Source organism: Pelodiscus sinensis, chromosome 6, assembly GCF_049634645.1.
Source record: "Pelodiscus sinensis isolate JC-2024 chromosome 6, ASM4963464v1, whole genome shotgun sequence".
Classification (NCBI taxonomy): Eukaryota; Metazoa; Chordata; order Testudines; family Trionychidae; genus Pelodiscus; species Pelodiscus sinensis.
Window position 1 is genome coordinate 107,942,971 of NC_134716.1, and position 23,880 is coordinate 107,966,850.

Consider the following 23,880-nt stretch of genomic DNA (forward strand, 5'->3'; position numbering starts at 1 on the left):
GTTCCTGATCAATGGGAGCTGAGGGCAGGTCCGGCCCACAACATTTTGGCACCTGAAGCGAGGAGCTCAAATGACACCCCCATGCTCCCTCACTTGGGACAAAACTTTGGAAGGTCTCAATTCTGCCTTCTTCCTGTTCTACTCCTCTCGTGGTACTGCTCTGCTACCTACATATGCAGCAGCAGCAGACACAATTTTCTACACTCTGTCTCCTAGTGGGGCCCTCCCCCACAGTCTGGCACCTCAGTTCGCCTCGTGGTAAGGCCAGCCTTGGCTGAGGGAAGCATCACGGGCTGCATGAAGCATCACGGGCCGCAGGGAAATGAGGGCTGCAGCTTCCCATACTCCCATTGGTCAGGAATGGCAAACTGAGGCCAGTGGGAGCTGGGGAGAGGGGGAGGGAGAGAGGGCTGTGCCTGATGATGTTGAACATCAGCAAAATGTCTCACAAACTTCCAATGGAATACCAGATGCAGGTTGCCCATCACTGTCATGGGGCCTATGTGTTAATTGCCTTGGTACCAGCAGATGTTAATATTTCATTCAGTAGAGCACTTCAGCAAGTGCTCAAGTTGAAAAGATAAGAATTTAAGCAATAGCTTAAGTGCTTTTCTGAATGAATAAGATGCAACAAATGATAGCTAGATAAAACAGACAACCAGAGATAAGCATTTTTATTTAAAAAAAGTTTATATCTCTGCTTTGTTTTCTTGATGCTTAACAGAACAATAATTCTGTTTCGATAAGAAAAGTGTTCAGATGTAGTAAATGGAACTTGATTTCTTTTCTAATCTCTTCTTAAATGCATGATTTTTACATATCTATATCTATACACACACATGCACACATTTTATTTTAACAAAGAGAGTGGCATTCTCATTTCAACTAATTTATCTTCAGATTTATTCGTGTTTCCAAGGGGAATTTTTTATAATTTATTAGAAGATTACACTTGCAATTGTTACTATTTTGTTTTACTTATTTTTTCGTATTTTTATTAGCAACTGAAATCTTGATATAGATTCAAATTCTACTCATTTTACTCATGCAGGTAACCCCGTTCATTTTGATAACAATGGAGCGGGGATTGACTTCAGTGGGGTTTACACATATGTTTTAAGAACATGCTTATGCGGTCATTCTTAAATGTCTGCATTAAAGAGTTATTGAATTTTAGTTTTCTGAACACACTATTTTCATCATAAAATTTTGAAAAAGTTGTAGTTTGGAAATCAGAATTCCAGTACCTGCAGTCTCCTGTGTCACACATCCATAACAGCAAGGAGTACACCCTCCTGTCTTTGCACACTCCTGGAGATGTTTTTGGACCTTCTTTGCTACCTGGCGGCCATGTGTATCTAGCTCTCCACAGCTGGCACACCTGAAAAGCTGCATCAGCAGGGTTGCCATGCAGTGGTTGTGTTCTGTGCCATTTGGGATCCCGTCCATGTAGTAACATTATCCCATGTGCCCTGGATAGGAACAAACTCTAATACAGAAGCACAACATATTTTAAAAGCTATCCCATGGTTGAAAAAGGAAGTCATCTTGGCAAACATTAATCTAAGCCTTTGGAAATGGTTCTTCCAAACCTTATCTTCACAACAATTCCAATGAAAACTGAATGTTCATTACAAAGATTTTTATTTAAAAAGCTCTTTCAGATCTTCTCAACCAGCTAATGCTTTCAATTCAGCAATAATTAGTGTAACAAAACTTAGTTGTGAAGAATGCTATAGGCATTTATTAACAATGCTGGCTAAGGGCCCAGATGCTAAACTTAAGCTCATGCTTAATTTAAAAACGTGAGTACAGGCCGTCCTCACTATAAGTCCAAGATACATTCCAAAAACTTGGACTTATAGTGAAACAACTTAAAGCAGAGAATTTTTTTCCTGCAGCTGGCTTCCATTTGCACAAATTGGTGGGTTGGGTTTTTTTTTGCGCGACTTCAGAGCAGGGAATGGAAGGACTTATAATGCATCAGTTCCTATAAGTGTCAATGACTTTAGTGTGGAATGGATGTATACCGGGGCAACTTATAGTGGGGAGGCCTATAGTCCCATTAATTTCAGTAAATCTACTCATGCCCATGTTGTTAAATACTGTATAAGTGCTTGCAGGATCAAAATACTAATACGGGAATTACTTTGATAAGTAAATTTTAAACTGAAGAAAGCTGAAGAATTTAGTCATATCATAAAACTATGGAAAACTAGGGTTGTAAGAGAGCTCCAGAGGTCATCTAGTCCAACTCCATCCTCAAAGCAGGACCAAGGTTCTCTCTAATTTTATTCCATGTGCAGAATCAATTTTGTTATGTGCACAAGGCATGTACAGAGGTGCACCTCCAATAGAAAAATACTGTCTGCTGAGGGTGCTTTGCTTATCAGCTGGTAGCACCTGAATCTCTCCTGGGTGGTAGCCCAAGCACACAGCTTACAGGGAACACTGATAGGACCAACCCCAACAAAATTATCCCAGCTAGGGCTTTGCCAATCCTCTAAGGATTGAGATTCAACCCCTACCACCACAGGTAACATATTCCAGTGCATTACCACTCTCCTAGTGAAGTAGTTGTTCTTAATACACAATCCACAATATGTTCTTGTAGTGTACAGATACGAACCCAAATAAAAGTTAAATTTTTACTTCATTTGCATTTTTAAAAGCTTGCAAAAAAGTGATGCACACAATTTATCTTTGGATTTTGTGGGTGTATTTCCTGTGCACACTTTAAAAATGTAATCTTTGATATATTCCTGCTGTGCTAAAACCACATCAAAATAGTGAGCATTAGTCCCCGTACATTCCTTTATCACCTCTCAAGCCATGACCTATCAACACATTTTAAAGAGAAATTTTTTCCACTCTTCATTCCTGTTAGTCATGATTATTAACTAGGGCAGGGGAAATAACTTCAGTTTCACTTACAGGATGGGGATTTTACGTGAATTATGAAGGCAAAAGTCAAGAGATGACTGGGAGAGCAATTAGAAAGTGTTTAAGAGAAAAAAACACTCCCCTTTTCAATTAGGAACAGTGTGCCAAATTCATTCCTGGTGTAAATTCAGAAAGAATTTGATCCCATAGGTTGTATTTGTAGATAGTGATTCAGTAATTCCTATGCCAAAGTCTATACCAAGCAGGAATTCTTTTTCTTTTCCCTCTTCATGTAAGTGAATCTCAATACTCACAAGTTATAGTTTGCTCTGGAAATTATTATGCTAATTGACTAAAGACATTAGGACCAAGCTGTCCCTGGTGGAATGTCGCTGACGTGTGTAGGGTTACCCCAAGGATGTATTTGGATCATTATTCATATAATGGAATAAACCCAGAAAAGAGTGGGAAGAGGAAGGATTATGTAGTCTAGATTTGGTTTCCTTTCAACCTTCTTTTATGTGAGCACAAGTGCTTTTGACAAGAAAAATTGAATATGATTTTGATTGAGCTTTATCGGTTGTATGAAAATAGATGCTTCCATTGTTGTAGCTTGGCGATGCATGATAGAATGTCTGTGGAATATAGGTTAGGTTTCTTTTTAGTTAACATGCTGACAATTTTTGAATTTTCTGATCAAATCTCATAGGCCAAGCCATTAAACAAGCATACTTATATCACACTTGACTGCCTTCTTTGCTTTCTCCATCCTTTCCATTTTAGGAATGGGAACAGAATGCTCTCTCTGGACCCAGATGTGCAAATATTTAATGGGTCATTGAGTTTCAGGTGTGTTTTGAAGTTGTATAGCAGTGTGTAATATAGACTGTTTACTAAGTGGGAAGTACACCTCTTGATGAAAGGGGAGAGGGAAAGAGGTTGAGTAGCCTTTGGGTATGTCTACACTACAGAGGTTTTTGTGGAAAAATGGCCATTTTTCCAAAAAAACTTCAATTACGTCCACACTGCAGTCACATTCTTCTGAAAGAAAATTGAAAGAACAGAGAGGTTTTTCTGACATTGATAATCCTCATTCTATGAGAAAGAAGCCTTGTTCTGAAAGAGATCTTCCGGAAAAAGGCGCGTGTGGATGGGGAAGAGGGAGTTCTTTTGAAAGAAGAGGAAAGAGGAAAAAGCACAGGTGCCCTGGTGGCCACTCCATCTGTAGTAATCACAGCTGAAATGCAAGATAGCGTCCATTCAGTGTGGACACAATCTCTTCTGGAAAAGCTTCTTCTGAAAGAAGCCTGTGGTCTAGGCATATCCTCAATGTCTTAACTGACTATGTGCCAGCATCATTAAGCTAGTACAGAGGGAGAAACAGGGATTAGATTCATGCTTTCACAGATCAAATGGCTACAAAAAAGGCAGTATGATTGAACAGCAACTATGTTCCTATAGGCTGGCACTGGACTAGCAGCTGTAAGCTATTAGCAGCAGGTTGGGGAGTAGAGTGTATCCCTGCAGTTTCCAGTTTGTGCCATTGCAGTTTGCTTCCTGAACAAAGTTTCTTTGCTCAAATATTAGTGGGAAGGAGTGAATTTCATCACATACACAAAACTGACTATTAACATGCCATTGGAGTTTTTGACCAGACTTCTCTTTTAAGCTCATTGAACTTTCCAATAGGTTGTCCGGCAAATCACTGACACCAATTCTGACATTTGGTAGATTTCCCCTGTAATGTCCTAATCTCCAGCATACAGTACAAATCAGAATGCCAAGTGCCCAGCTACATCTCTGTATTTAGAATTTGAAGTAATGTAAATATTGCCTGGATGTTACCTACTGGATGATAGCAGAGTTCTTCTAATTTGCTAGCACGGACCCATTCACTTGGATGGAATACTGCTGGATAACAGCAGATCATATTTTAGGATCCAAATCTTTACCTGGCTTTTGGATCATGGATAAGTGAGACCTTGAGTCTTTTAACATTGAAACTGTTTCCAAAATATTCAAAATGAAATTTTAGATAATTTTATCACCTTATACTAAATCTTAGAATAATATCTTATTCACTTGCAAGAACAAGGCAGTGGCTAGAGCACTGGATAGGGAGTCAGGAGACCTGGTTTCTTTTTCTGGCTCTGAAATTGGCCTAGTGAGTGACTTTGGGCAAGATACTTCTACAGCTGTGCCTCAGTTTTCAAAGCCATAAAACGGAGATAGTGATACTCCTTTATATTGCACTTTAAGAGCTATTGATGAAAAGTGCTTTGTAAGCACTAGATATTATTGCTGTAATAAAAATTAAATGCACAATTCAACCAACCAACCAACAAAAACCACATGACATGGATCAAGAGTAAGATCATGTGTGGGTATAACTCTTTGCCTACTGAAGTCGATAGGATTTTCGGCATTGACTTCAGTGAGTAAAGGATTGAGCTTTGGTATTTGTACGGGTTCTTAAGGAGAGCTGGAGCCCTGTCTCCTGGAGGCTCCTTTTGGAAATCCCAGATTTAATTGTTAGCCCTGTTCCCATGATTCTTAAAATGCTGGGAGCACAGTTTAGGTCACTGTCTCTGGCAACGGACAAGCTTTGTAATCTATTCCCAGAGGTTTCAAGAACAGCTTCTTATCTCTGTTTTCCATTTTCCTCCACCAGTTGTAATAATGTGTGCCAGCGGTGACACAATAAGGAACATCATGTTAGCTGCTCATCGACAAGGAATGACCAATGGAGACTACGCTTTTTTCAATATTGAACTCTTCAACAGCTCGTCATATGGTAATATTATTCCCCCACCCACCAGTATGTTGCAAAACTTTAGTAAACATGATAACATTTTTAGATTTGTTGCTCTTAAAATATACCATGATGTGTCTTAAAATACACCACTATCTCACCCTGACCCTGAGGTTACCCGCAACTTGAATTATGATATTAGCAAGAAGAAAACCAGAAATTCTGGATTTAACTATTTCTGGACTGATCTCTGTGAAGAAACTATGTGGGTAAATGGGAGATGTAGTATAGAACTTCCCTTACATTGAGGGAAAACTGCCTCCAACAAAGACATTTTTATACCATCCTGTTCTCACTACTTTCTATTCTCTTATGTGTGCTCTAATTCACAGCAGGTTGCTCTAAATCCCAGTCTTGTGATTGCAAAGTTTTGGGCATGGAATAGCCCAGCTCCCATTGTGGGCTAGAGTGCATATGGCTGACTGGGAGGTAGGCAGTGGTGACATGGCAAATACCAGCACAAAGAGTCATTGTTAAAGTATTGAGGGGTTGCCTAGACCACCAGACAGAAAAGTTTGAAGTCCTAGGGTGAAATCCTAGCCCAAATGAAATTAGTGGGAGTACTGCAGGGGTGTGTCTACACAGCAAAGTTATTTCAGAATAAAAGCTGTTATTCCGAAATAACTCTGTGAACATCTATACAGCAATTCTGTTATTTCAAAATTATTTCGAAATAATGGCTTGTTCCAACTTCTATAACCTCATTCTATAAAGAATAATGCCTATTCCGAAATAGCTATGTCAAAATAAGGCATGTATAGACGCTCCACTTCTGCTATTTTGAAATAGCCCGTCACCAGGGCCATTCTAAGTTATTCCTCCTGAGGCTCTACATTGAGATAGCACGTCTACATTAGGGAAGTCTGCCTCAGACTAACTTTGAGGCTTCACTGCAGTGTAGACATGCTATTTCAAAATAAGCTATTTAGGAATAAATATTCCTGAATAGCTTATTCTGAAATAACTGTACAGTGCAGACATAGCCCAGATAAGTACCTTTGCCAGTAGCTGGAAACCATTGATCTAATATATGCTCCAGATTTTTGAAGCACATACTCCTGTAGAGACAAACTGCAATATGTAGCCCTGTAGTATCATCTGGTGCACAAAAGCAGTTATGTTCACAACTTTGCACCAGTACAAGGTAGTCACATACATGTGATGTGCTTATATTTCTGTGCTCTACACATCCATTACTAAAAGTTATGCTTAGGTAAATATTTCTCCAAGGACTCAGCACTAGTACCCCAGAGATAAGAGAGCACTGTATATCTGATTTCTTGGCGACTGACACAATATATGTGTTGGGTTTTTGTTGTTGTTGTTGTTTATTTTCAGTTCTAACTTCTGATGCCACATTGTTTAAATAGCATTTCTTGAACATTTCTGTAAATCATTCCTAGGGGGGGAACATTAGAATGCTCTTCTGTTTTAATAAGGGGCAAACTAACTACTAAGAGGAATCAATGAAACTGACTGTACACAAATTGTTGTCAACTGAATTTCCATACCTCCTATTATAGTTTGAATTAACTTTGTGTTACTGAAACTATCAAAAGTTACAGAGCTGTAAGACTGAATATTTCAGGGTTTCAAGTAGCTTTTGTTTCTATAAGGCCACACGATCACACTTCTTTTCTGTTCTTAAAGATTATTTTAATTTCTAAAGAGGCACATTAATTGTTGAAGCTGCAACAGTTACAGTGGTACATCAGAAAGTATTTTAAGTGCTGCTCCCAGATTCCATCCCCAAAACGATGTGCAATTTACTTTAGAAACTCTGTTAAGTAAAGGTAGCTTCTCTGTTTCTAGTTAAAACAGCTTTTCGATTAAACACGTTTAGATCAGACTGATGTACACATTTAGGATCAATATTCATATTTAGGACCAATATTACCTGATGCTCAGCTTTCTCTGGGAAAGCCAGGATCCCAAATGTGGCATATATGTGAGACTGGGGAACTATGTGAGTAACTTGCAATTGGCCTGTACCAACAAGCAGCAAACTATATCTCTCCAATGGCTCAGCTGCTATCACAACACAACAGGGAACAGAGGAGACAAAGCAGGCTTCTTCCGTATTTCATCTATTTGCATGCCTGGACCCAGAGTCCATGTAACCCTCTCATGGCCGTAATATCTTTAGCTCCCATCCCACCCCCCTACGCAGGCATATAGTCCAAAGTCAAGGCAGATAGAATATTTGGTATCTGGCCACTGCAATCTCTGGTAATCACTCCATCTCATCTTCCTCCGTTCCTTTCCCACCTGCTTTTTGACTCTATAAATCAACAAGTTTCCTAAACCAGGCTGAATGATCACATCCTCCCTCATCTCAGGGTTCAATGTGTTTCTACATTCCAAATCTCAACAGCTGCTTATGTTCTGCCATTCTAATCTTTGTACTTTTAGCCCCAAATGACTTTTAATTCCAAAAATAAAACTGTCTTTTAAAATTATTGTTAAGCATTTAAAAGCAAGTTGTTTAAGGTCGCAGACATTCCCCCAAGGCATCATAATTTATCAATTCACAGAAAAGATTAAAACCCTATCCAAGACACTGAGAACCTTTCCACTAGCCTCTGTGGGCTTTGATTTAGACCTTTGGGCTCAGCCAATGCATAGGAAGTACTCAGCACATGACAGGATCAGGCCCAAGCAGGCAAAGGCACTAAAAGAAATGAGCTGTAATTGAGTTTTCAGATTACTGAATTCGTTTCCTGAGTCTAGTCTCTTGCCTGTTGTGTCATTGAGCAGATGCAAGTGCCATGTGTGTAGTGTCACTTTCGTGGTTGGGTGTTTGTTTTCTGCTAAGAGAAATTGGGTCTGTCCTGCAGCCATTATGCACACGGCATTCCCATTGATGTCAGTGGGAGAGCTGGGTGATTAGTGGCTAGATCAGGCCCTGATGGCATCATTCCAGGTAATTATTTTACTCCTCTGACTCTACTTAGACCTGACTTTGCTCAAAGTTTAAAGGGAGTCAGAGGCACATCGATTGGGAACAGAACCCAATTTGTCTCCTTCTCATTTGTGCTTGCCCCTACACACCCTTTTTCTCTGTATTTGAGGATGTTATTTGTACATATCTACACTTGACTCCCGATCTTAAAAATAAACGAGCAAATATAGGAAGAAAATCTCAGTGCTCACCGTTCTTCTAGGCTGGGCTTCTGACTGAGGAACATAATCTGTACCATCATTTCAAAGGCATTATGCCAGTCCCCCTTCCTATTTTGTTTCTCTCTCATCAAGAGGTATGTTGAATTCTTACATTAGCTTCACCACACATATTGCACGAATGTACATTGTATATTGCTGTCTGCCCCAAGCAACATATAGGGGATATTTAAACAGAAAGAGAGAGAGAGAGCCCTTTATGCAAATTAGCCTGGAATTGTAAATATTTTTATTTCTCCCTTAGGAAATGGCTCGTGGAAGAGAGGAGACAAACATGACCTTGAAGCAAAGCAAGCCTACTCATCCCTCCAAACAGTCACACTACTGAGGACAGTGAAACCTGAGTTTGAGAGGTTTTCCATGGAAGTGAAAAGTTCTGTTCAGAAAGAAGGTCTGAACGAGGATGATTACGTAAGTACTTGATTATGAGCCTACAGCTTTTAGCATCCTCAAAAACAGGCTCCTGATTAAATCAAAGGTGACAAAGTGGCCTATTCTGACTGTCAAAAACACCTTGGTTCTGATGTGAAACTCACTGTTACCTTTGTGAACTCTCTGGTAAGATGTTTTTCTCTCTGGCTAAAGAAATTGCTCTTTATGGTTGTCCACAGTCATCAGGCAGTACACAGGGGAGAGGCAGGAGAAACAGGGGCGCCACACTCCTCTAACACGTCCATCTTTCAGCACACTCCTTTTATTGGTAAAATATTTTTTCTTGATCTCTGTATATTCTCTCTTACTCCAGCTCTCCCTCATGCTTTTTCCTTCAGGGATATGGGGTCTTAGCAGGTTGTGCTTGACTGTTATATCAACTAAATTACATTTTTCTTGATCTTTAAGCTTACCATGCTAAAATTGTCTGTGTGCTTTTAACTGTTCGTATACCCACTGGAGGTATTCCACAAATCCTGTCAAGTGTTGTAAGGCTGGAAGTACCACAATGCTCCAAAGAGGGAGGGAAATACTATATTTCCTTTTACCATTCACCTCTAGAGCAAGATGCTTCTGGGAAACTGTAGTCTTAACTTACCATAGAGAAGCTCTAATTGAAAATCTATCACCTATTTGTGGTTTTAAATAGTGGGAAGGGTTATTTGGAATGTAAGGCCTTTTTGACACTGCTAGCGTATGTCTACACTACCCCCCTAGTTCGAACTAGGGGGGGTAATGTAGTCATACGGAGTTGCAAATGAAGCCCGGGATTTGAATTTCCCGGGCTTCATCTGCATGAAGCCGGCCGGCGCCATTTTTAAATGCCGGCTAGTTCGGACTCCGTGTCGCGCGGCTACACGCAGCACGGACTAGCTAGTTTGGATGAGGCGTACAGCTAGTTCAGATTAGGAAACCTCATCCGAACTAGCTAGTCCGTGCCGCGTGTAGCCACGTGGCACTGAGTCCGAACGAGCTGGCATTTAAAAATGGCGCCGGCCGGCTTCATGCAAATGAAGCCCGGGAAATTCAAATCCCGGGCTTCATTTGCAAGTTCGTATGACTACATTAACCACCCCGCAGTTCGAACTAGGGGGGTAGAGTAGACATACCCCTACCGAGGAGGGTTTACAGTTACAGTTTGGGTTGTAATTCCAGCCACTTGAAAACATGCAAATCAGATGGAAATAGGTAGGCTGTGAATCCTAGAGAGCCTCGGTCACACCTGACTGCTACAATGACACAGAAAGCATGACTGAGCTCAAGTAGTACCCCGTCAATGGCACAGGAAGCCTGTTCAAGTTGCACATTTTTCCAGATGTAGTTGTAAGAGAGCACAACTCCCACAGGACATGAGGATAAGTATAATGCTGCCTTTGAAGTCTGTTAAGGAAAGTGACAAATGCTGACTCCCACCAGCAAGAACTGAAGACTTGCCAAGATCAGCTAAACTAATGTTTGGAATGCAAGAGCAGCCCAATGGCCAGGGGAGTCAGCCCAGAAGTCAGTGAAGTCAAAAGCAGGCAAAGGTGGGTGGACTAGGGAAGGACAGTTTGGAAAGAAGGAGAGGCACTCTATGGTTCTGTAGGACATGGAGCCCACTTTGAAGTTAGGATATGTCTACACTATAGCGTTAATTCAAGTTATCTTAATTTGAAATAGTTAATTCAACTTAAGCTAATTCGAATTAACACGTCTACACACAAAATGCAGCTCGAATTAGCATTTTGCTAATTCGAAATACTGCATCCACACTGACTGGACACAGAATTGGATGTAAGGCCAGCCAGAACCAGGTCAGGCAGGGCATCAGGTCATGAGCGTCTGTGTGTGGCTGCCGGTTTTCAGGTATCCCTGCTTGCTTGCCTGCCTCGATGAGGGACAGCAAAGCATTTGTGTCTCTGCATGCTCTGGTTGCCCTCACTCGGGACACCACAGCACTCTGCAACATGGAGCCAGAGTTGCCCCTGGGCACTCTGGTGCTTCTCGTAAACGTGTTGCTGCGAGCCTGGCTGCACTTTCTGCAGGCTGCCATCCGGGAGGTCCATTGGGGGGCTGTCAGTATCCAGGAGGCCCTGCAGGAGACCTTCTACCCTGAGGAGCACTAAGAGCCTCCCTGGTCTGCCCCACTGGGGGCTTGTGCCTCATTCCTCCCTCACGTCCTTCCACTTACCCCTCCCTAACGCCCCTTCCTGATGTCAAATAAAAACACGTTTCTTGCCAAAAACAAACTCTCTCTGTTGACCAAAACTGGGGTGGGAATGAGGGTGAGAGAGGGGAGGGGGAAACCTGGGAGGAGGGAGCTGGAAGGGGGAGGAAGGGGGAGGGGAAGCTCAGGGTTGGGGAGTCTTGCCAGACCAACTTGATTTTCATGCAAACCTGCTCCTGGGTTCGCATGTGGCCTTTGGTGGTCAGGCTGGCATCTTTCCTGCCACAGATGGCTGCGTTCCTCTGTCTAGTGTGGAGATCATGGACATTGGGGGCTACCCCCCAAACCTGAGTACGGTCCACCCTGATCTCCGCCCTGGACCAGGAAGGCGCCCGCCTTCTCCGGGCCCTGGCAGGCTCCTGGGAGCTGGCAGACTGCTCCTGGGGCGCAGTGGAGGTCTGGCTGTCAGTGGCTTGCTGGCTCATGTTTTGGGGCCACTGGGTCGGGGCAGTGACTGCTGGCTCTGGGCTGGCAGGCTTTGAGCTGGCACTGGCACTGTGGCCAGAGTCTGCCCCTTTAAGGGCTCCGGGGCTGGGGGGAGGGAGAAGAGTTTTCCTGGTTTGGTTTAGAGTGGCCACCAGGGGAAACTGGGAAGGCTGGAGGCCAGCTAATTCGGACTAAGCGTCTACGCAGCGCTTATTCCAAATTAGCTAATTCGAGTTTGCCATTACTCCTTGTAGAATGAGGTATCCCAAACTCGAATTAAGCGCTCTGCTATTTAGAATTTAATTCAAAATAGCGGTTTGCTTGTGTAGACGCTCTGGAAGTTAACTTTGCAGTGTAGACATACCCTTAGAGAGGCCCATGCGTGTATCAGTTCAGCCTGGCTACAATGACACTGTCAGGAAAATATGACTCCCATTATAAAGTTCAGAATTAGCACAATGTGTGTGAGAGATCAGCAGGCTCCCTCACACGGGCAAACAAGAGTATTTGCATTTTTATGCTTACAAGGTACTGGCCTTCCTCCTTGTTTGCAGCTGGTACATTGCCCAGAAAGAAGCTAAAAATGCACAAAACATTCCTGATGTTGCTTTTCCACATAAGCAGTTGCTATCATTGATAAGAGACATCCCTATAGTCAAGAATGGTCAATGGCAACCTGACTGAGTGTACCTATTTCTTTATGCAGTCTTTCATCGCACTCTAGTGACAGACGAACAAATGGTAGATTGAGTTTTTAAGAAGGCAATAGATCTTTTGCTCCCAAACTTTGTAATAAGGCAATCCATCAACTGCACTATGTCTTTTTTTATTATCCAAACCCCAGCAAATCCAGCCTAATTTCACCCCGACAGCAAGGGGAGGTCATTGGAGAATGAGCCAACTCTGCAGCAAAAGCTCCTGTCCTAAGGGCCTGACTCCTCCTTCCAGTCTTGGGATCTGGTGCAGGTTATTATCTACCTAAAAAAATGTTATTTCTCTACCTAAATAACAGAAATACTTGCCCAAAAGTCCAACACCCAACATGTTGCTCTTTAGAATATATGGTCACTTATATTGGAACTAAAATTTTCTGATAATATGGTCTTCACATTCTATCCTGCTACCCAATGCCAAACTCCAGGGTTGTGTCTACACTGGCGCGATCTTGCGCCAAAGCGGCCGTTCTTGCGCAAAAACTTGCTGCCTATCTACTCTGGCCGTGTGTTCTTGCACAAGTAAACTGACGTTCTACTGTATGAAATCAGGGCTTCTTGTGCAAGAACTATGATGCTCCCGCTCAGGAATAAGCCCTTTTGTGCAACTGTTCTTGTGCAAAAGGCCAGTGTAGACAGGCAACACGAATTTATTGCGCAAGAAGCCCCTATGGTTAAAATGGCCATCAGAGCTTTCTTGTGCAAGAGAGCGTCTACACTGGCATGGATGTTCTTGCGCAAAAGCACATCTCTTGCACAAAAGCACATGCCAGTGTAGACACTCTCTTGCACAACTACTTTAATGCAAGAACTCTTGCACTAATGAGTTTTTGTGCAAGATCATGCCAGTCTAGACGTAGCCTAATTGACTAAGTAGATGTAGGATTAGCCCCTACAGCAGGCGCTTAACTCCTTTAGAAGTCTATTTGGACTTGCTTGCTCCTCTGCACTGTGGGATCAGGTCCTTAGTAGTTGAAACTTCTCAATATCCATCTGGGATGGATAGTCATAGCTAGGGAAAGTAAAACAGCCTAATGTTACTAGCTAGTATATTGCCCCGTTACTGTCTGGGATATAAACAAGGTATTAATCAGCTACTCACAGAACACTCTGAACACTTGTAGAGTGATTTGAGGTGTTTGGATTAAAGGCATAACATAAGAGCTCTGAGATAAATGTGCCAGAGATGGTGATGGGCGTGATTTGCATTTATTTGACGTTAGCAATTGCAACTGCCTCTGTACTGGGGGGAGAATAACTTCAGACAGACATGTTGGTGTAAAAAATGCTTAGCAAGAAACAGTATTTCAGTTCAAGTATATTCACAGTCCAATTTTATTAAATAACAGGGAGCACTTAATGCATTGGCTTAAGGCTTCAGTTTGCAACTTCTTAATGCTACCTCTGTTCCTGGCTTGGGGGTAGAATTCAATAAATGTTGTTTTTATATCTAACCCAGTATTCTGAGCTGGGATGATTTTATAACCTTGGATATTTGCTCGTTTGAGGTTAGCAGGCCACCCAGGGCTTGTTTTTTCTTCTCATTTAAAAGCTGAAAATTTAACTAATTAAATAAACATTCCAACCATGTTAACTGCACAGCAGCATTGTTTTTTGGGAAAGATGTGTGAGGTTTTTTCTTATCCACTAACCTCTTCCCAACATTCAAAATGAGCATCACAAAAAGGACAATGCCTGCAAAGCTCTCCCACCCAACAAATGAGAACAAAGGCAAAGCTAGCTACATTATTTAGATCAGCTAGACTCTACCTTTTACAATGTGCCAATCTATTATTTTTAAGGTTTAAGTCTTCTAAATGAGAAGGCCCAGAAGGGAAACCTCTAAAGAAACTCTCAGTGCTTCACCAATTATCTACAAAAGCTATGTGGGAGGTAGCAGTAGTCATAAAATTTATCACTTCATCCATAACATCCGTGCCAGACCCTTCCCCCACGTGTATTGCCTTACATCATCCTTTAATTGGGATTGTACACTCACAAAGATTGGGGGAAGAGAGAAATAAGCAATTCAGTAAAGTCACTGAAAGCAACAGGAAAAATATAAAACATATTCAATGGTGTATGTCCCATTTGTCTTCTCAGATCCAGCCAAGCAGGGCAAATGCACAGACAGGCTTTTGTGTCACTTTTGACTGCATCAGAATAGGAAAGAGTTTGGAGAGAAGGGGTTATGCCTCTGGCAGGGCATAATTTGTTCAAATGAATAGGTTTATTCAGTGTCTAGAGAGCTTTGCTAATTGTGTTTGAAAAAATAAAAGCAAACCTCATGTTTCTTTTAGTAGCAAGAAAAAATGAGTTCACATGCCATCTTATTAAGAAGAAGATTAATTCTATCAGCAAAACGTAATTAGGGATGTGGAGCCCAGTTGTGCACTCATTGAAGTCAGTGGGAGTTTTCCCACTGATTTTAATAGGAACAATGTTGGACTCCTGATACCTAAGTTTTTTTGATTTAGGAGCCACTCCAGTTTTTTTTTAATTGGGGATATTGCCTTTGTTGCTTTCCTAATGGTGAGAAAGACTAGTCTCAAACATATTTGTTTCTTAAACAAAAAATATTGAATATAGGTAAGTTGTTTGCAGTTGATTAGTACCATGAAAGGTAGGAAATATATTCCTCTTACTATTGATACTTGTTTAGTTTTTCTGTGGGTCTGGGGAGAGCGGAGAATCTCGGGGTATTTTTGAAGATGTTAAATCATGAACCAGTTAGTACAAAAATTTACTTATGATTTAAAAATAAAAACATTAGACTCACTGAAATGTACATGTTTAGAAAGTTAGTCTTGTATACTTGTATATTTCTCTCCAATCATTTTACTTTGGTTTCACAGTCGCATTTAATTTTAGTAAACAGACATATGCATTTACATCTGTGAAATATTAGAATGCAGGCAGCATATTTGTTCTTTAAAATACTAAGCAGATATGTCTATTATATGTCACTAACCAGGAAAAAAGATGTTGAAAATTGCAGGTCTTTTTATAGGTTTTTGTGCATTATGCTTTTAGCATTACCAAAAGCTAATACTGGGCCAGATCTTGTTCCCATTTAAATTCACAGGAATAGTGCCACTGATTTCCAAAGGAGTGCAGGGTTGGGCTTGTTTTGTTTGAACTAGAGTAGACCAAGCGTGTATTCTAGTTCATTTTGCATAAACTGACATTTAAAAAATCCAGGGCACTCACTGACTGACTTTTCTAGAAGCCAATAACTACATCCACTGCATTTCATAGTCCCAAAGTAGCTTATGAAAAATAACATTCAACTAGAAGTTCTTTATTTAACTGCACACAAAGCTAAACCCAGCAAAGATGAAGTCATTTGAACAAAAAGTCTGAGGGGATTTAGGTGATAAAGACCTCAGCAGTAGCAGCAAATATGGTAGCAAATAGCAATCCAGTGCCAAAAACAACTCCCCCCCCAAAAAAAAAACCAAAACCATCACACCCCACACACAAGGTGGCCATTTGATCCCTTTTTTTCCTCAGGACATAAGTGCTTGTCTCAACGGGTATTCAGGGATGTTACATCCCTGGACGCTCACATTCCAGCTACAGGGGAGGATTACTTTTATGAGCAGAGCTGCAGTCAGCTATGTTGGATTAAGATTTCAGCACGAGAGAATTTACTGGAGTCAAAAAGCTTGAGGTTGTTTTTTGTTTGTTTGTTTTTTTTAGAGATGTAACAGAAAATGTTCAGTTGAAAATTATGGCCCTGGCCTTCAAATCTGTCTATGTGGGCAGACCTGAACACCCATGATGAGGCCCAAATGGAGACAAGAGGTTACCTGTGCCAACTCTTAAGCAGTCTGGTTTTTTTACTAGCAGAGGATCTAGATCAGTGTCACTCCATTAATTTCAGTGAAGTTAATTTACACCAGAAATTACACCAGCTCAGGATCTGACTCCCTGACAGAAAGGGGAGGGGAGCTATAGTGGGGTCATCTACTTCCTATGTGCCCCTCACGATCTGGAGTGATAGTTTAAGCAGCCTTCCTCAGTTCCCCCCTCAGGGGACTTCTTAAACTCCATCCAGGTTTTTCTCACCCATTCACCATCCTTTCTTGGGTGTCTTGAGTTTATTCACATAAATAAAGCTCCAGAATAAAACTCACAGTTCCAAAACATAGCCCATAGTTTTACCCTCTCATCAGGTCACACCCCAGCTTGTCCTGCCTCTAATCTAGGCATGGAAACCCCACACAGCACAGGACTTTCTGCTAGAGTCTGCTCATTTCCACGAACCTCCAACCCACACAGCTCCCAAGGACTTCCTGACTGGTGTGTTTCCTCCTTGGGCAGTTTATTCTCAGTGCCTGCCTGGTTGGAGCCTCAGGCTCTGGGTTTGATTTCCCACTCCAAGCCCCTGGTATCAGTAGGGTTACCATATTTCAGGTTCCCAAAAAGAGAAGATGCTACTGGAGTAGGAAAATTGGAGGGGAGTACAGTTGGAGATTCATGAAGCAGAAGTACTTACTGGAGGTGAAGGGCAGAGATACTCCCTGTCATGGTGGTAGGATGGCTGGCGCAAGCCCAGGATACATTAACAGCCATCAGTCAGTACTTCCCCACAGAAACCTTTCCCCCAGGGCTTAAAACCAAAGTCTGCGTGGACAGGATCTGGCAGTTGTGTCTTGCAGGAGAATGCTGCAGTCAGCTGTGGATGCAGGGATGGGACCAATCAGGAAGTGAACCAATCAGGATCTTTCTGAGCTGTGGCTTGTCTGCTCTGCAAAAACTGTGGACATTTCCTGTTATTTGAAAAAAATCCCCCGGACAAAAGAGACTAAAAAAGAGGCAATGACTGAGAACATAGATGTACAGTAAGTCTAGTCAGGGCCTTGCAGAAGCCTTTCTGACTTCCTGCAGCCTCCTGAGCTTCCATTTTCATTGTAGCAACCCGATCCAATCCAGTGGTGCCTCTACGGTAGTCTGGGTTGGATGGATGGCCCTCAGCTATTCAGCATTTAGGGTATGTCTACACTAGCCCCCTAGTTCGAACTATGGAGGCTAATGTAGGCATTCGAAGTTGCAAATGAAGCCCGGGATTTAAATATCCCGGACTTCATTTGCATCTTCCCGGGCGCCGCCATTTCTAAAAGTCCCTTAGTCCGAACTCCATGCCCGCAGCTACACGCGGCACAGAGTAGGTAGTTCGAATTACGATCTCTAATTCGAACTACCGGTACACCTCGTTCCACGCGGAGTAATGGTAGTTCGAATTAGAGATCCTAATTCGAACTACCTACTCCATGCCGCGTGTAGCCGTGGGCACAGAGTTCAGACTAAAGGACGGGAAGATTCAAATGAAGCCCGGGATATTTAAATTTGCAACTTCATTTGCAACTTCGAATGCCTACATTAGCCTCCCTAGTTCGAACTAAGGGGCTAGTTGTAGACATACCCTTAGGGAGCTTACCACCTGTCACAGGGGCTCTCTAGGACTAAATAGATGCTATTGATTTCTAGGGATGTTAGGTATCATGTAATTGAATAGGTGTGTAACCAATGAAATCTTAGCAGATACACGACTATTCGATAGTCCCCAGAGGCAGGGCCATCAGCCACTGTGCTCCCAGTCCCACCCCGAGACGCCCCCTGCCACCTTGCGCTGCTGCCTCTCTATCAGAGACAGCCGTGTGGGTTGGCAGGCAGGAGCAGGTCTGTGAGGAGAGTCAGTTTAAAAACCAGCTCACCATGCAGATCGGCTGCCTGCTGCCCCCCACTGCTACCTCTGATAGAGAGGCGGCAGCAGCACAGGGTGGCAGTAGCCCCTGTCCATAGGGGGGTTCAAGCTCCCCACGGACAGAGGCTGCTCCGCAGCAGCAGTCCCTTTCCACAGGGAGCTTGAATTCCCCACAAACTGGAGCTGCTGCTATGGAGCAGCCTCTGTCTATAGTTAGTCCAGGTTGCTGAGGACAGAGGCTGCTTCACAGCAGCCGTCCCTGCCCCACCACCACGCTATCAGAGTCAGCAGTGCAGGGGATGAGGGGAAGGTGGCACCAGGGAGCTGGCTTTTAAGGAGGCAGCAAGGGGGGAAAGGGGGGAAGGTCAGGCAAGTCCGTGGAGCTGAGATGCACAGGGAGCCTGCTTGAAAGCCAGCTCCGTGTGTGTATCAGTTCCAGCCTACACCCCTCACCCTCCATGCTGCTGCCTCTCCATCAGAGGCAGCAGCATGGGGATGGTGGGGATCAGGCAGATCCAGTGTTCTTGGGGATATAGATTTTAAGTCAGATCCTCACAGGCATCAGCTCCTACTCCCTTCCCCCCCCCCCCCCCCCACTGCCTCCAAGACAGAGGCAGCAAGTGGGGGTGAGAGGGGACAGAATGTGTGTAGTTGACAAAATTAACCGATAAGCCCACAATGTGTGTAGTTGACAGAATTAACCAATAAGCCTAACTACACACATTGGTTCATCATATAGTTGTCTACACATTGACATCCCTATTGATTTTTATCCAGGCATATTCTGGGTTTGTGATCTTATGCCATATCCATATTTTTATTTACCAAGCGCTGACCGGGTGCTCAGTGCTGTACAGGACTGCTAAAGCAATTTGTGTAGTGGTGGGGAGGGAGGTGCCATTGAATCAAAGTATAAAGTCTGTATGTGATGGAAACCACTCGAAGCCAGAGGGTGTGGCAGTACCCCGTGTTCTAGCACCTATGGTGCTGTACATATCACACCCTGTTCCTATCTCAAGAGTTTATAATGTAAGTTCCTGATTCTTCTAACACTTAAAATAGTCCCATTTAATTCAACAGACCTATTCACGGGGATAAAGTTACTCACATGCATGACTGCTTGCAGGATTAGGAGCTCAACGGGCAGATGGAACATTATAAAGATGTCCAGGCCTGGTAAAGAAGATTAACATAGAAGGATGCTGGCTTTTATTGTTTTAAGAGATAGGTAACAAGCCAACTGACTTAACATTTCCTGTTATTTGAAAAAATCCCACAGATCAAGGGGACTCAAAAAAGAGGCAATGTCTGAGTAAGTCTAGTCAGGGTCATCCTGGCAGACCCCTTTTTGACTTCCTACAACTGACTTAGGAGGGTTAACATAGTGAGTTTGGTAGAAGCAATATATTTTTAGGATGGATTAGATGAACAAAGAGAATGAGAGTTCTCGTGCACACAAGCAATGGAAGAAGGTCTGGGAATCCCAGTAGAGGATCCTCCCCACATCTTTCTTCTTCCCTTGAATAGAGTTAAAGTATTTGGAGGAGGAATCCAAAAGGGAAACAAAAGGCTCAGTTCATTCCAAGGGGAAACCTAACATGTGAAAAGAGACTGACTGAAAAGACTGGGATTTTTTACTTCAGAGAGAAGATGAATAAGATGGGACATGAAAGATGGCCAGCTTGGAAATTTTTAGTCAGCTTTCTTCACAACACCAGAACAAGGGGACAGTCAGTCAGTGGAAGTGATAGGCAGAACATTAAACTGATTAAAGTAAATATTTCTTCCACCAAACTTTCAATTAGTTGGTTAGTCTGTCAAGCCAAGAATATAGCAGAATTCCAAAGAGGATGGGACATTTTTAGTGACAGAGGCAACATATGGGGAGAAGGGATGCAGGGTCACAAGGCCTCCCATCCTTCTGCCGGAGTTTCTTGTGCCCTGCCTGAATCTCACTTCATACCACTAAAACCTTTATATTACAGTTCCCCTCCCCCCCATTATGCATCATCTCTGTACACTGAGACTATCCAGAGCTATCATAGTAAAGCGTATAAAAAAGAATTCAAGAGTTTTGGAAGGGCTGTGAACCCACAAGCTACAGAGCATAATATAACCTCTAGCTAATGGGGATTGAGAAAAAACTTTCCTTACGGGCATTGCCATCCATATCTACCTTTGGCAGTGGGTTTTGCCCCCATCCTATGGGGCAGCCGATACTGTTCATTGTTAAAGAGAAGATATTGAATGATCATTTTGATCCTGTATAGCACTTTTTATGTCCTTAAGTTATTAACAAGTTTTGCATATGTGTGCAAGTGTGAAAGAAGGACTGCTATATTCAGAGTCCTGTTGATAGTAAAATGAGATACCATTGTAGACACTGAATGCATAGTTTGTTTGTGGCATTGTTTGCACTTCTAACCATTTAGTGCACAGATTTTGAAAGAACTTTTTGGTACATGTACACATACACACACACACATCCCCCTATCAACTACAATTGCAGCAATGCATTCAGTAGGCTTGTCAACTATTTATCCCATTGTGCATAATATGTTTTTTGAGGCACCAGGGCTTCTAGGAATTGTTCCTAACTTGATGCCACCATTTTTAGAAATGGGATTGGGAGGGCCCACTGAACCAGTGCAATACTTGTGGCTTGCATTCCTCCCTGGCAGGAGAAGTCATTGTAAACTTGCACCAGTTCAGCCAAACCACAGCTTAAAAACTTTTTTTCATGGTTTTCAACCAAACCTTGCAAAATGCCTGTGATGAGTGAGATACAAGTCATTGTACAAGTGGTATATGTTCATGTCATTGCAGGCAATGATTTCTTTCAGTGCTTTTTTTGCTTGGTATAAATAGGGCCAAAGAAAACAGATCCAATGGTCATGAAACCCTATTTCTTTTTGCACATTAGTGGACTTCAGTTTATGAATCTTTGGGTTCTGTAGTTAAAAGAAGTAGCTGTCAACCAAATAAACCGTATTAACCGAAACCCAGCATTTAAAAAATATATGAATGTAGAGACATATATAACAGCAGCCTGAACATTTGCATTAGTTACCTGCTATCAGGTTTTGCAAGATAGTATGCCCATTAACTCTGGTATTTAATGAGAAGCTCATTCACCATGACAACCCCGCCTTAGTGAGCTCTTCAGGTGCAGAGAGCATTCTTAAAGCAACACACATATCAATATAGTGGTCACCAACCAGTAGATCGGAATCTACTGGTAGATCTTGGAACCTTTGACAGGTGATCCTGAGAGGTTTGGCCAGGAGGCTGTCAAGTGCTGGCATTTCATCTGCCTCTCTCAGCTCTGCTATGCTGCTCCTGCCCTCTGCCTTAGAAGTGCTCCTCATTCCTGGGAGCCTGCTGCTTGCTGTGCAGGCACAGGAAGAAGAGGAGGGGGTGCTGATGTCAGGATGCCCCTCCCTCCACCATGTACCCCATCTCCACACAGCGGGGGAGGAGAGGCAGGGATAGAGAGAGTTTGCTGGCTGCTTTGGGAGTGGAGCAGGGCCAGAGGATGGATGAGCCTCCCTTAGACCGCTGCACCACCACCCAGAAGCCACCTGTGGTAAGTGGTGCACAGCTGGAGCCAGCATTCTGAACCCTGGCCCCAGTCCTGAACCCCTCCTGCACCCCAAGCCCCTACCCCAGCATGAGAAAAGTGAGTGAGATAGGGGAGGGAGGATGGAGTGAGCAGGGGCAAGACCTCTGAGGAGAGATGGGAAGGAGGCAGGGCAGGGGTATTTGGGTTTGAGGTGGATCCTGGATTGCACTTAAATTCAAAAAGTGATCTTATGCTTAAAAAGGTTGGAGATCACTGACGTAGAAGGTCTTCAGATAGCCATGAGACGTGAGCACATCCTACAATATTTTAAGTAATGGAACCCAGGGCTTGTTAGTTTTTTTTCCCTCTTCTGAGATGGTGAAAGTAGCAATACCCAGGGCAAGCCTCAGTACAATGAAACCTTCCAAATGACACAATTTGTAGAGCATAATCTGAAGCTAACTTTATTTTTTCATAACTTTGTGTCTCCATAGGAAAGTCTTATGATTTAATAGAGAATGGTACTAACTAGAATATTTTACCCAACCATTAGACACCAAGAGTAGGGATTATTTCCTGTAGATTTTAAGAATAATTAAACTAATAAGGCAGTCTGGAAACTAAAGAGAATTCTATTGACATTTCCTGGAGAAATTTGATAGGAAGCTTCTATAAGGAAGGCTTGGACAGCACTGAAAACAGATTCTTTCTGCATAACCTTTCTGCAGCTATGATGAATCAGGAGGGAACACTATAGTCTTTACACGTTGCTATAAATTGGCTCTAGTCATACCCTGGTATCAGGTTTGCTTAGCAGTTTTCAGATGCCATCAGCTTGTATGGAATAAATGTCCTGTGTTTATTTAAAGGCTTAGCATAGTAGAGTTGACTTCAGTATAACATTTCTACACCTCCCCAAATTTGGAGATTTTACTCAGTCTGGTATGAGAACTAGTTAGATATAATCCAAGAGCTATATAAAAATAAAGTATTTCAAATGATGTGAACTGTTTTTGTGATATTCAGCAGTACAGAATCCAGGCCCCCAATATATGTTACATGTGTACAAGGTCAGCACAGTAAATATTTAACAAAAAGTGTCCTTCCTATTTGTCCTATCCTGCCTGGGTTGAACCACTTAATTTATCTCAAGTGAAACTGAGTCTTTTAAATTTTCTGGTTACTTATTATTCTAAAGAACTGTGATTCATTCACACTTGCAAAACTGGCCTACTTCTGCAGTTTTTAATTTTTATGTAGGATCTAATAAAAACACTATTCTTTGGGTTACCAGATGACTAGATTTCCATTTTCAGCCACAGTGCACTAATGGTCACATTAAAAGCTATTCAAACTTCTTACCATTAAAATGTAAGCATTCACACAGCCAGTATTATATGTAGCCTTTGTAGACTGTCAGGAAGGTGATTGATGTGTTTGAAACAAAAGAATTTCTTCAGATGCATTTGCATTCAGCTGAAAAAAATATTTCTCATAATTTTTTCCATTAGAACTTTGCCAATGTAGGTAGAAATATAACATCTGTATACTTGCATGTTCAATGTTGTTATTACAGGAGTTAGTAATGATTTTTTTAAAAGAGGAGTGGAACATTTTAGATGAGTTTTTAATAATCAATTGACAGTAATGTTACACTTTGTTCCTCAGATCTAAAACACTGCTGTATAGACACTTAATTCATAGGGTTGTTCAAATATTATTGACTGACTACATGGTTAGGTGAATTTCACCATGTTTACAGGAAAACATTATTTGCCATCTAATATTTTCCAGTATTTGTCTAGTGCTGTATCTAGTTTATGTTAATGAATACTTTATTTGCTAAATAAAGAAAAAATTAATCTAATAAATTATTTATTTAATTATTTCTTTCCGGTGTCAAACAGTACTAGGGTATGTCTACACTACAGCACTAATTCGAACTAACTTAGTTCG

At 42.1% G+C, this 23,880-nt stretch overlaps 1 protein-coding gene across 3 annotated transcripts in view; it reads left to right on the forward strand.

The window, feature by feature from the left end:
• The window catches only part of NPR3 (natriuretic peptide receptor 3), a 67,440-nt gene that overhangs the window by 4,480 nt on the left and 39,080 nt on the right, over positions 1-23,880 (forward strand). For all 3 annotated transcript variants that reach the window (XM_025181393.2, XM_025181394.2, XM_006116523.4), the window contains 2 exons: positions 5,555-5,677; positions 9,120-9,286. In XM_025181393.2, coding sequence (XP_025037178.1) covers positions 5,555-5,677; positions 9,120-9,286 — 290 coding nt within the window. The remainder of the gene's footprint in view (positions 1-5,554; positions 5,678-9,119; positions 9,287-23,880) is intronic.